This window comes from Panulirus ornatus, chromosome 19 (assembly GCF_036320965.1).
Source record: "Panulirus ornatus isolate Po-2019 chromosome 19, ASM3632096v1, whole genome shotgun sequence".
In the NCBI taxonomy this organism is placed as follows: domain Eukaryota; kingdom Metazoa; phylum Arthropoda; class Malacostraca; order Decapoda; family Palinuridae; genus Panulirus; species Panulirus ornatus.
Genome location: NC_092242.1, coordinates 42,231,060 through 42,243,652, shown reverse-complemented (window position 1 = coordinate 42,243,652; position 12,593 = coordinate 42,231,060). Strand labels below are relative to the sequence as shown.

General features: G+C 42.1%; 1 protein-coding gene across 1 annotated transcript in view; it reads right to left on the bottom strand.

The window, feature by feature from the left end:
• Positions 1-12,593, bottom strand: part of LOC139755694 (Ig-like and fibronectin type-III domain-containing protein 1) — a 152,048-nt gene that overhangs the window by 52,945 nt on the left and 86,510 nt on the right. Inside the window, exons 5-7 of the mRNA XM_071674339.1 lie at positions 4,018-4,164; positions 3,483-3,594; positions 2,777-2,976 (exon numbers count right to left, since the gene is read on the bottom strand). Coding sequence (XP_071530440.1) covers positions 2,777-2,976; positions 3,483-3,594; positions 4,018-4,164 — 459 coding nt within the window. The remainder of the gene's footprint in view (positions 1-2,776; positions 2,977-3,482; positions 3,595-4,017; positions 4,165-12,593) is intronic.

The following is a 12,593-nucleotide window of genomic DNA, read 5'->3' as shown; positions in this document are numbered from 1 at the left end:
TAGTCTCTTGCCCTGGAATGAGTCCGGTATCCTTCCGTCAGTACCCAAGCAACTGATAGCAAAATTGGTGAGGAAGAAGATCTTGAGTGGAGCTGAGCGAGCGTTAAACTATTTTGATGCAAATAATGGAGATTTTAATGCAGGGGTGAGTGATGTGGTGGTTGAAGGTATAATTAAGGGTAGCCAAGTGTAATAGAAAATGGTGAACACTTTGTCGAGGTGTATCCTGAAAAAGGACTGATGATTAGGAATAATTGCCCTACAAAAAGGTGAATACGTAAATATATGTTGATGAGTGTGGCATTATTGGATTACTGATTATCACTGAGCATTATTGGATTACTGATTATCTAAAGTTTCACAGACATGTAAGGAGAGACTCTTGGATGTAAATATACTGAGATAGGCAGTTGGTGGAACGTCTGATCATTACTTGGTTGTAGTGACTTTTAGAAAAGAGGAAGTTTGATGGATAGGAGGACCGTGGAGAAAGGACTGAGCTTGGGGTAAAGAGTCATGTGTGAGAAAATAACGTGAGAGACTGGGTGAAGAGTGACAGTAGGTGAAAGCAAATAACACTAGAAGATTGGGTGAGGAATGGAAGGTATTTCCTGAAGCACTGTCTATGTTTGTGGTTGAAGTGTGTAGTATGCAGAAGGAGGGATGTCTGCGTTTGAGAAGGGGTGGGATGAAGTTAATTTGCCAGTAAAGAGGAAAAGATATGTGATTGATCGCTACCTCTAGGAAAGGAGGGTGAGTGATTGAAAGTTGAAGAAAGGGTAATGGTAAGAAGTCAAGAGGAAAGTGCATCCACTGAAAAAGTAAGCAATTGAGACATGAGCTGAGATATTATCAATAAACTTCAGGAAGATTAAGAAAATGTTTAGAAGGATGTGAATTATGAGGGAAGAACAAGAAAACAAATGTGAAAATTAGTGAGGGGAGTAGAAGTGGGATTACGCAAAGAATGAGTAAAGTATGAATATCTTGAAGGACTGCCAACTATATTAGATGATAGGATGGCAAGTGTGGGCTGTTTGGAATAACGAAAGACTGAGACAGTCATGACGATAGTTTTGGGCAGACTAGAAGAGATGGTGAAATCTTTATACTAGATGAAATGTGGCAAAACAGCTGGCGTGAATGTGATTGCAGTTGAATTTCTCAAGAAAAAGGGTGACAGTGCTGTTGACTGGTTAATTAGGATTTTTATCGTATGTTTGACCCACGTTGGGGTGCCTGAGGACTAGCAAAATGCGTGTATCATGCCACTGTATGAAGATGAAGGGAACAAAATTGAATGCCCGAATCACAAGGGCATAAGTCTGTTGAGTACATCTAATAGGTTGTGTGGGATGGTGATGATTGAGAGAGTGGTGGCATGCACAGAACATTAGACTGGTAGAGGATGTTTTCTCTGCAGCATATGTTTGAGAAGTACTTGAAGACAGAGATGGATTTGCATGGAGCAATTATGTGCTTGAAAAAATAGTGTAACAGGGTTAACAGAGATACTTTGTCGAATATACCACGAAAGAATGGTGTGGAAGGGAAGCTACTGGATTTAGTGAGTCTTATAGGGAATGAAAGTGCGTATGTGCAAGTATGAAAGGAGAAGGAAGGGTGATCCAGATACAAAAAGATCTGCATGAAGGGTGCGTGACGAAGTCCAGGGCGCATTGAAAGAGAGAGAGATCACTACTTGTGAGGGCAAGGATGGATTTGTTTGATGGTACAGTAATCCCGACGGTGCTGTATAGGAATGAATCCTGGACCTTAAATGCAAATAAACAGAAGAGGACGGATGTGCTCGAGATAATCCTAAGAACAGTATGTCGTCTGAGGAGGGCTGAACGTGGAAGAATGACAAGTGCGGTACCTAATTGAGAGATCTGAAATGGGTTGACTGAAATATGGCAAGAATGAGCGAAGAGAGATTAATCAAAAGGATACGAGTGTCAGAAGTATGAGGTAGGGGGGACACCAAGGAGGTGGAAGAATGACGTGAAAGAAGACCTGAGTTATCGGAGGCTGAACATACAAAAGTGGTACCTGAGATTAAGAAAATTAAAACGATATATCTTATTGTGGCGAAATACAGTTAATGGGCTAAACCGTGGCATATGAGGTAGTCAGGAAAAATTAATGAATTGTCCATGAAGCTTGGTTATAGACAGGGGCTCTGATATCCATACATTATACATTGCAGATAATGACTCGATATTAACAAACCAGTCAGATTACTCTCTGTTCTTGGTGCTACCTCACTAACGCGAGGAGTAAAGAATAAAGATGAAATGTTTCTAGAAAGAGAGAGAGAGAGAGAGAGAGAGAGAGAGAGAGAGAGAGAGAGAGAGAGAGAGAGAGAGAGAGAGAGAGAGAGAGAGAGAGAGAGAGAGAGAGAGAGAGAGAGAGAGAGAGAGAGAGAGAGAGAGAGAGAGAGAGAGAGAGAGAGAGAGTCCAACCAATCCTTCCCCATCTTGTATGATCACTTCATCCTTTTTCCTGTCGGCACATTCGGAAACAGGAATGTTGTATCATCCTTTCCCTATCACTCTGTAGACCTTAGTGTCAGATGGACCGGAAAATATGTCATCAAATGATATAAAGAATTCTCCCTGATAATTTTCTGGTGGTCTCATATCGATAAATTCTCACTAAGGATGCTCGCGGAGCACATGAGCGTCATGCTAAGATTCTCTAACGCAGCAAGGATAACAGTTCCAACATCCTCATCAACCATCAACCCCCTAAAGAAGAACACTTGACAACATACCCTTTGTAGTCGCTGAAGTGATGTAGCTGACGCGGTGGGTGAAGTTGATGGTTGGCGTGAGAACTGAAGTGCCCTTGTGGTTTCCAGCCTTGACAGCGATCTCGTATGTCATCTCCTCATCCAGTCCCTCTATTAGCATCTCCGTGCGGGAGGTGTCGTTCTTAAGGGCTGCGTGTAGTCCCAGGGGCCGCCAGAATACTCTGAGGAGACAACAGGGACACCACGCTTACAATGGTATTCTTAAATATACATTCATCGAGAAGTTTAACATTACTCTCTCTCTCTCTCTCTCTCTCTCTCTCTCTCTCTCTCTCTCTCTCTCTCTCTCTCTCTCTCTCTCTCTCTCTCTCTCTCTCTCTCTCACACACACACACACACGGGCCTCAGTGAGTCAGCATGGGCCAGCCCGGGGTCAGATTCACATGGGTTCGAATCCTGAGCGTGGCAGTCTGCTACAGCCAACACATGTTTTCCTACTCTCCTCGGAACTAGTCGTTAAATGGTTCCTAGTTAAGACTAGTGTGTGTATGTTTGCATGCACATATAAGACATTAAGACATTATATGAAAGGTTAAGAGATGGGGCAACACAAGTGCAAAACCCTCTCCCCGTAACAAAGAAATTGTAAACACACACACACACACACACACACACACACACACACACACACACACACACACACACACACACACACACACACACACACCTGTACAATTCGACGGCTTCAGGGTTCTTGACTGGAGGATCCCAGGAGACTTTAGCAGCGGTGGAGCCTTGGCTGACGACGCGCACGTTCAGGGGCGGTCCGGGCAGCAGCTCTAGTGGGTGTTAGACAGGTTGGTTGTCACTCAATACCCCTTAAGGAATGCTCATTAACTGGGTTAAAACAAGCAGACGTATTGTGGAGAGAAGGCATGGTATTTTAGGCCAGCAAGTGATGGAAGTGGAATACAGAAGAGGGTGGGAGAACGATGTTTGTGTAGTGTAAACAACTGCGGATGCTAAAAGAAATTTTGTATCGTTCTGATAGTACAAGCTTGTATGGAGAGGAAATACCTTATCTATAATGACTTATCGAATAAGACTTGTGAGCAAACCTCTGTCCCTTAAAATTTCGTAGTTTCACAAACCATTCACAACTTTAGAATAATAAAAAGGAGTTCATCCAGTAATCTGTGAGAAGCTTATCCATACACGAGTGTATCGATCAACGAGAAGCAATATAAGTCTGCTTCTATTACCTTGTCCTTCGTTAAAGCAGGAGAAGATGACTGGCGCCCACTGAAGCTCACACAGGTGGAGGTCTGGCACAGGCTCCCCACGACACCAGTCCAGGCAGGGTACTGGCACGTTGTTTTGGCTACAGCAACTGCGGTGGTCTGACCCATCTGCAAGAACGAGTAAGATATTACAATACGACATTTCATTAACTTAACCTGGGAATCATCATTTGTAATCGCTGACCGTTAGCTCATGCTATCTTTGTGAAATGATATCACGTAATGAAGTCTGAAATCATATAGAAAGTGTTGTTTCTTGATGACACTTAGCTTGATGCAACTTTACCGTGTGTAGGTGCAGGATAAGACACACATGACAAACAAACCTCTACCTCCCATCATTTCTAAAGCCACCATTCCAACATATTACACAGCTAATGAACTTCACATTTTCATGAAGTACGTAATACCCATTCACGAGAAACCAGCAGACATTGGACGATGTCTACATGCAACTAGTGAATATCCTGAACGTCACAAACCTGGAGTCATCAACGCAAAGTTACACCGAGCATACAAGACTGCAGCTTACTGGCATAGTTTTCCACAGAAACACGGCGAATCAAACAGACCTTCATCAACAACGACTACAGGATCACTGACTTCGACAGACAACTGAGATATTTCATGCAAAACAAACTTACAGCAGCAAAAACTGTGAGCAACACAACACAAAATATGTTACTGCAATCATATATAAATTTCCTACAAAAAATGCAGAAACTGTGTTACGAGGCATCGTCTCGAGAAATTTCAACCACACAACGCAATACATCCATGTTCACTGATTATCTACTACAGAAACAATAACACAAATAATCTCATCATGAACTACCTCCTATATCAAAGCCAAGACACATTACAAGAATTCAACGTAGTTTATGATTTCAAACATCAACAAGAAGACTGAGTACTGTGAGCTCCATATGAATAAGACATACGAAGGTAGCTCAACCTGTACACTGTCCAGAGGACAAGAAGGCTCCATCAAGCTATATGTCAATTAAGAAACAGGACATTATATTCACACGAGAGACTATTGTTACACTTATATATATATATATATATATATATATATATATATATATATATATATATATATATATATATATATATATATATATATATATCATACAAACCTCCAACAGCCATAGCCTAGAGGTAGCGCTCCCGTCTGTTGCACAGGGGTCCCGGGTTCGATCCTGGCTGTTGGAGGTTTGTAAGTTCTATGAAGATGCGCGTTCCTATGCACTTAGTTCGTATTCATATACCTCCGCGTTGTACAGTTAGGTTCGGTAAAATGCTATCTGCTGGCTGTGTGAGCCTGATGGAAAATGACCGGTGTAGCCCCCGTTGCTCACCAACGTGAGACGAAGGGTATTCGAGTACATAGTATTCGAAGTCATTTCCCTATTAGAGGCGAACGTAGCCAAGCGGTAGCGCTCCCGCCTGTTGCACAGGGGTTCCGGGTTCGATTCTGGCTGTTGGAGGTTTGTATGTTCTATGAAGGTGTGCGTTCATATGCACTTTGTTCGTGTATATATATATATATATATATATATATATATATAGCGCAAAGAAACAGACGAAAGAATGGCCCACCACCCACATACACATATATATACATAAACGCACATATACATACCTATACATTTCATACACATATATAAACATATACATATTCATACTTGCTGCCTTCATCCATTCTGGTCGCCACCTCGCCATACATGAAATAGCATCCCCCTTCCAGCAAGGTAGCGCCAGGAAAGACAAAAAAAGCCACACTCAGTCTCTAGCTGTCATGTGTAATGCACCTTGTAATACAATTTCTGAAAGGGGAAACAGATGGAGGAGTCATGAGGGGAGTGCTCATATTCCTCGAAGGCTCAGATTGGTGCGTCTGAATGCACGTGGATGTAACCAAGGTGAGAAGAAAGGAAAGATAGGTAGTGTGTTTGAGAGAAGAAACCAGGATGTTCTGGCTCTGAGAGAAACCAAGTTCAAGGGTAAAGGGAAAGAGTGATTTTGGAAAGTCTTGAAAGTAAAGTCAGGGGTTGGTGAGAGGACAAGAGCTAAGGAAGGAGTAGCACTTCTCCTGAAGCAGGAGTTGAGGGAGTATGTGATAGTGTAAGAAAGGTAATTCTAGATTGATGTGGGTAAAACTGAAAGTGGATGAAGAGGGAAGGGTGATCAGTGGTACTTATGCACCTCGTCATGAGAAGAAAGATCATGAGAGGCAAGTGTTTTGGGAGCAGCTGAGTGAGTGTGTCAGCAGCTTTGATTCACGAGACCGGGTTTTAGTGCTGGGTAATCTAAATGCAAGGATAATGTGGCAGTTGAGTGTATAATTGTTGTACTTGGGATATTCAGTGTTATAATTGAAATGGTGAAGAGCTTGTGGATTTGTGTGCTGAAAAATGACTGATGATTGGGAATACCTGGTTTAAAAAGAGAGATATACATAAGTATACGTATGTGAGTGGGAGAGATGGTCAAAGGACATTATTGGATCACGTGTTAATTGATAGGCGTGTGAAAGAGAAACATTTGGATGTTAATGTGCTGAGAGGAGCAGCTGTAGGGTTTTCTGATCTCTATCTTGTGGAGGCGAAGGTGAAGATTTGTAAAGATTTTCAAAAGAGATCATAGAATGTTGGGCAGAAGAAAGTGGTAAGAGTAAGTGAGCTTGGAGAAGACACCCGTGTGAGATGGTACCAGGAGAGTTTGAGTGTAGAATGGCAAGATACGAAAGCAAATGACGTGAGGGGAGTTGGTGAGGAATGAGATATATGTAGGGAAGCAGTGATGGCTTGGGCAAAAGATGCATGTGGCATGAAAACCGTGGGAGGTGGGCAGATTAGAAAGGGTAGTGGGTGGTTCGATGAAGAAGTGAAGTTGTTAGTGAAAGAGAAAAGAGAGGCGTTTGGACGATACTTGCAAGAAAGGAGTGCAAATGACTGGGAGATGTATACAAGAAAGAGGCAGAAGGTCAAGAGAAAGGTGCAAGAGTTGAAAATGAGGGCAAATGAGAGTTGGGGTGAGAGAGTATCATTAAACCTTAGGGAGCATAAAAAGATGTTTTGGAAGAAGATAAATAAGGTACGTAAGACAAGAGAACGAATGGAAACATCGGTGAATGGGACAAGTGGGACAGTAACAGCAGGTAGTGGTGAAATGAGGAGATGGAATGAGTATTTTGAAGGTGTGTTGAATGTGTTTGATGACAGAGTGGCAGATATAGGGTGTTTTGGTTGAGGTGGTGTGCGAAGCAAGAGGGTCGAGGAGAATAGTTTGGTTAAGAGAGAAGAGGTAATAAAAGCTTTGCGAAAGATGAAATCCGGCAAGGCGGCGGGTTTGGATGGTAGTGCAGTAGAATTCATCAAGAAAGGAGGTAACTTTGTTGTTGATTGGTTGGTAAGGATATTCAGTGTATGTGCAAATCAAGATGAAGTGCCTGAGGATTGGCGGAATGTATGCATATTGCCTTTGTACAAAGGCAAAAGGGATAAAGATGAGTGTTCAAACAACAGAGGCATTAGCTTTTCAGTATTCCTGGGAAAATATATGGGAGGGTATTGCTTGAGAGGGTGAAGGCATGTACAGAGCACCAGACTGGGGAAGAGCAGTGTGGTTTCAGAAGTGGTGTAGGATGTGTGGATCAGGTGTTTGTTTGAAGAATATGGCGGTAACCGACCCATGCTAGACATAAAGTCCAAAAATGCTGAATTTGTAATGTTACATACGAACGGTTCAACAAGTGATTGACGACCAGGCTAGTGCTGTTGAAATGGTGAGGAAACTGGTTAGTGGTGACATTCTTGTCAAAGTTAAGTCGTTAAATCAAGTTGCAGACTTACTTAAGCTGAGAAAGTTCCATTCTTATGGTGTTGTGGCTTCCATTCCGGTGACCATGAATTCATGCAGAGGAGAACAAATTGCCAAAACATTTCGCCGTAGGTTAAGATAGTTGTGAGACATTATATACCAAACCCCTTGCGATGTTTTGAATGCCAAAGATATGGTCATGGTGAATAATCTTGTACACTTTCATCTCGATGTGGAAAATATGCCAGCGAGGACCATGTTGCTGACAGTTGTATGGCCAAGGTGGTTTTTCGCGTTAACTGTGGGGTAACTATCCAAGGTCGTCCCGAAAATGTCCTCGGTACAAGTTTGAGAAGGAAGTCTGCGCAGTTAAGGTAAAGGAAAACATTTCATATGGTGAAGCAAGGAAGAGGGTGAAGGAGACTCACAAGACTCCCAAACCCAATGGGTCCCATGCCATGGCATTGTTATAAGCCGGTCATGGTAACAATTGCCACGCAGGCAACGTGAGCCACTGAACCACGCTCCACCACTTCAGACGAACCCATAACGAATCAGATCGACTCTGACTCTGACGACAATACCGACAAAGACTCATACTTAAAAGCCACCTGCTCTGTTCGGCCCAAAAACGTGAAGGAGGAAAAGAAAAATTCTGTAAAACTTTCAAAGGAAACTATGTCGCGCGTCGTCGTTCCTGTGGCTCCAGTGAGGAGGTCCAAGTCCAAAAAATGGGCTCACAAAGCTGGCTGGCTAAAGAAATCTTTAACCAACGCATTCAATATCATTCAGTGGAATTGTAGAGATCTTAGGAATAAGCAAGCACAACTGTCACTGTTGCTTGCATTATATAGGTCATCCGTTATTTGTCTACAAAAGACCAATCTGAACAGCACAGTCGAAGATTGTGTTGTTTTAGATAACTATCACCCGTATAGAACAGATGAAGATCATGGGGTAGCCATCTATGTACACCAAAGCTTACCCAATACAGAAGTGACTTTAAATTCTACTCTAGAAGCTGTCGCATGTAGAGTAAAATATAATAACACGTACCTGGCTATTTGCACAATTTACTGCCCCGGTTCCAGTACACTTGATGATGAGTTCAATTTGCCTTTTAGTCAATGCAACAATATCATCAGACCGTCTCCGTTTAGATTTGATTATAAGAAAGCAGACTGGGGATCATCCTCAAGACTAGCCGTCCTAGATGTATCCGGAGATGACATTGACACAAAGGTCAATAATGTAACCAATACCATCCTCAGGGCTGCTGAGGCCTCTATTCCTAAGATCCCTACAATATCCACAGAGCATAGAGTTCCTTGGTGGACACCAGATTGCCGAAATACACTGCGTGAGCGCAATGGAAGATACAGGATTTTCGATGAAGAGCCTCAGTTAACACCTTCATTGCATATAAACAAGTGAGAGCTCAGGCAGGCTGAACAATAAGACAAGCCAAAAGAGACTCCTGGCGTGGTTATGTTTCAACTCTCAATATGGACACACCCAGCAGTCAGGTCTGGTCCACAATTAAGAATATGACAGAAAGATAAAAACAGCCTTCCATCCCTCAACTTACCACGCAAGACGGCACCATCGACGACCCAGTTGACATAGCCAACGCTATCGCCAGGAGATTCTCAGACATAAGTAGCTCAGCCAATTACGATCGACGGTTTTTACACCACAAACGTCAGGCCGAGCAGACAGTGATTGACTCTGCCACAGAAGAGGAAAATATATCATACAATAATTCATTTTCCCTTAAGGAATTACTTCTTGCCATGAAATTCTGTAAAGGTTCCAGTCCAGGATCCAGCGGGATAACCTACGAGATGATTCAGCATCTTAGTCAGGCCAACCTGACTAAGCTGTTAGCATTGTACGATGAGATTTGGACGTCTAGAACGTTTCCAAACTCATGGCACTTTGCGCACGTCATCCCATCCCAAAAGATTTTGGACACCTTACGAACATCAATTCGTTTCGACCTATTGCACTAACGAGCTGCATTTGCAAGGTCATGAAAGAATGGTTAATAAAAGGATAATTTTGCATTAGAATCGCAGAACTTATCAAAAGATCAACAGTGTGCATTTCGTAAACACAGAAGCACAATGGATCATTTAGTAAATTCAGAACATAACATTTTAGAAAGAAAGAAAGAATGATTCTTTGAATTACAGTTATCTTAGATTTGGAAAAAGCCTTTGACATGACATGGCGAAACGGAATCTTATGCAAACTTTATGCTATTGGTTTAAGAGGCTCTTTACCTAATTTTCTTCGACATTTTCTACATAACAGAACATTTGCTGTCAAGATCGCTGCATCTAACATAATCTCGGACATATTTGTCCAAGAAAATGGGGTGCCGCAAGGCTGCGTTCTGAGCTCAACATTATTTAATATTATGATTAATGATATTCTGTGTCCAGCTTCCTTCCCTCGAAACCTTAAATACTCACTATATGCTGATGATTGTGCAATACGGCACTCCTTTCCTAATGCACAATTTTCGGCTGAGCGGGTTCAAGTTGCACTTGAATCCGTTCAACGTAGGGCACTACAATGGGGATTTAAGTTTTCACCAGGTAAAAGTGTCGCGGTTGTTTCTACCCATGAAAATAAAATTCCGAATTTGCAGCTAAAATTAGACAACAACCCGATTCCTTTCTGTAATAACGTAAGGTTTCTTGGATTAAACTTTGACCGAAGATTAAATCGGAAAAAGCACATAGATTATTTGATTACAAATTGTAATAAAAGGTTGAATATTCTAAAGTATCTCTCGAGTTCATTTTGGGGAGCCGACAGGAAATCTTTATTAATGTTGTACGAGGCCCTTATTAGAAGTAAACTAGGCTATGGCTTTCAGGTGTATGCTTCAACGAACGACTATACACTGAGAAGGCTGTTTGTGTTAGAGAATTAACGCCTACGAATGTGTCTTGGAGCTTTGTCATGTATCAGAGTTCCGCGATTGGAAGTTGAGGCAAATGTACCTCCTCTCCGGCTGCGTCGAGATGAATGAACGTTAAAGTGTGGTATTCTGATGGTCATGGGAAGATATACTACTGCCTGTCGTCTGGCACAACAATACGAACAGTTCGTCGAGAGAGGCGTCAGGCTCCTGGTCCTCAGAATACACTTCCTCAGTGAGAATTTTGGTCTGAACGTGCAAGAAGTGGACACACTGGTTAGAAATAATTTACCTCCTTGGGAGCAGTCAAGAATAAAAACTAAGACCAACGGGCTCCCTGCGACGAAAAGGAACGCCCCGGAGAGTGAGGCACACCAGCGATTCCGTTACGTCATCATGGATCATTTATCATATGTCCACTTCTACACACATGGCTCCAAGACAGGTGAATGTGTGAGTGCAAGTGTGTGGTCGAACGAATGTTCTACTCGGTATAGGCTACCAAACCATACATCTGTTTTCTGTGCGGAATTATTTGCTATTGACAAGACCATAGATTGTATAATTAACTCAATTCATATTAAATCAGTAATTTTCACCGATTCGTTGTCAGCTCTTAAAGCTCTAGACTCTGATTATACCGAGTCAAATGAAATTCAGGCAACATCATTAATAAACTAAACTCATGTAACAAAGATATCATCTTGATTTGGGTGCCTGATGGGTCATTACAACAGTTACGGCGATGAACAGGCAGACCGGTTGGCTGAGTCGACCTCAGAACTCGAGGAGGTCGTTCCGATCCTTCGGGAGCTGGGGTCCTGCCTTTCCTTGGGAGAGAATTCAATATTTCTTCTGTGACAAAGTCAGTGGACCAACCTGACAATACCAGAAAATACAAACAACAAGCAGCGGACTGGACGACCTCGTACAAGAGGAACAGAAGAGAGGAAGTCGTCCTGGCCCGTCTACGTCTCAATTGCACATACAGCACCCACCTACAATCCTATATTAACCGAAACTTCCCAGCAAGATGTGAAACCTGCCGAAGCATTTCACAATTGACCACCTTCTCATACAATGCACACAGTACCGTGAAAACAGGAAGAGTCTGACAAACATTTTCAAGAACAAGGAAACAAACCACCATATACAATCTCCTTGGTGATAATGTCAGCATAATCAACAAATTGATTATCTTTCTCAAGGAGAAGGAAATAATCAAGATGATATAAGGTGGTTCGTTGGTTCTAATCTGTGCCCGAGCTGGCTTCTTAGTGTGGCTGTTTTCGCTCTGGGCTGGTTGTGTGGTGGGTGAAGCAATTTGCTCATCTTGCTGCTGGCCAGGATCGGGGGTGGTTCGGCTTGGAGCTGGTTCCGTTTTGGTGTCCGGCTGATGAATTGCCGATATTAATATTTCATGATTTATGTATATGTTTCATGCTATGGTGAAGGACTCTATTTAATCTATATTATTTCTTTTTCTCGTAGTCCTTCTGGCAGCTGCACCAGCGAATCTTATGCCGCCTGGGTGGTGTTAACTGCCATGTCGACAAAATACACACTTACCAACTTTTCTTCCAATATTTTCTTTTCCATAGTACTAGAGAGGACTTATAGGTATCTATATAATTATTATGTAGGGACTTTACACAGTCAAAAATCGAACAGAGTTGCAGGCCTAATGACCGTTAAACCCAACAAAACAAACATATATATATATATATATATATATATATATATATATATATATATATATATATATATATATATATATATA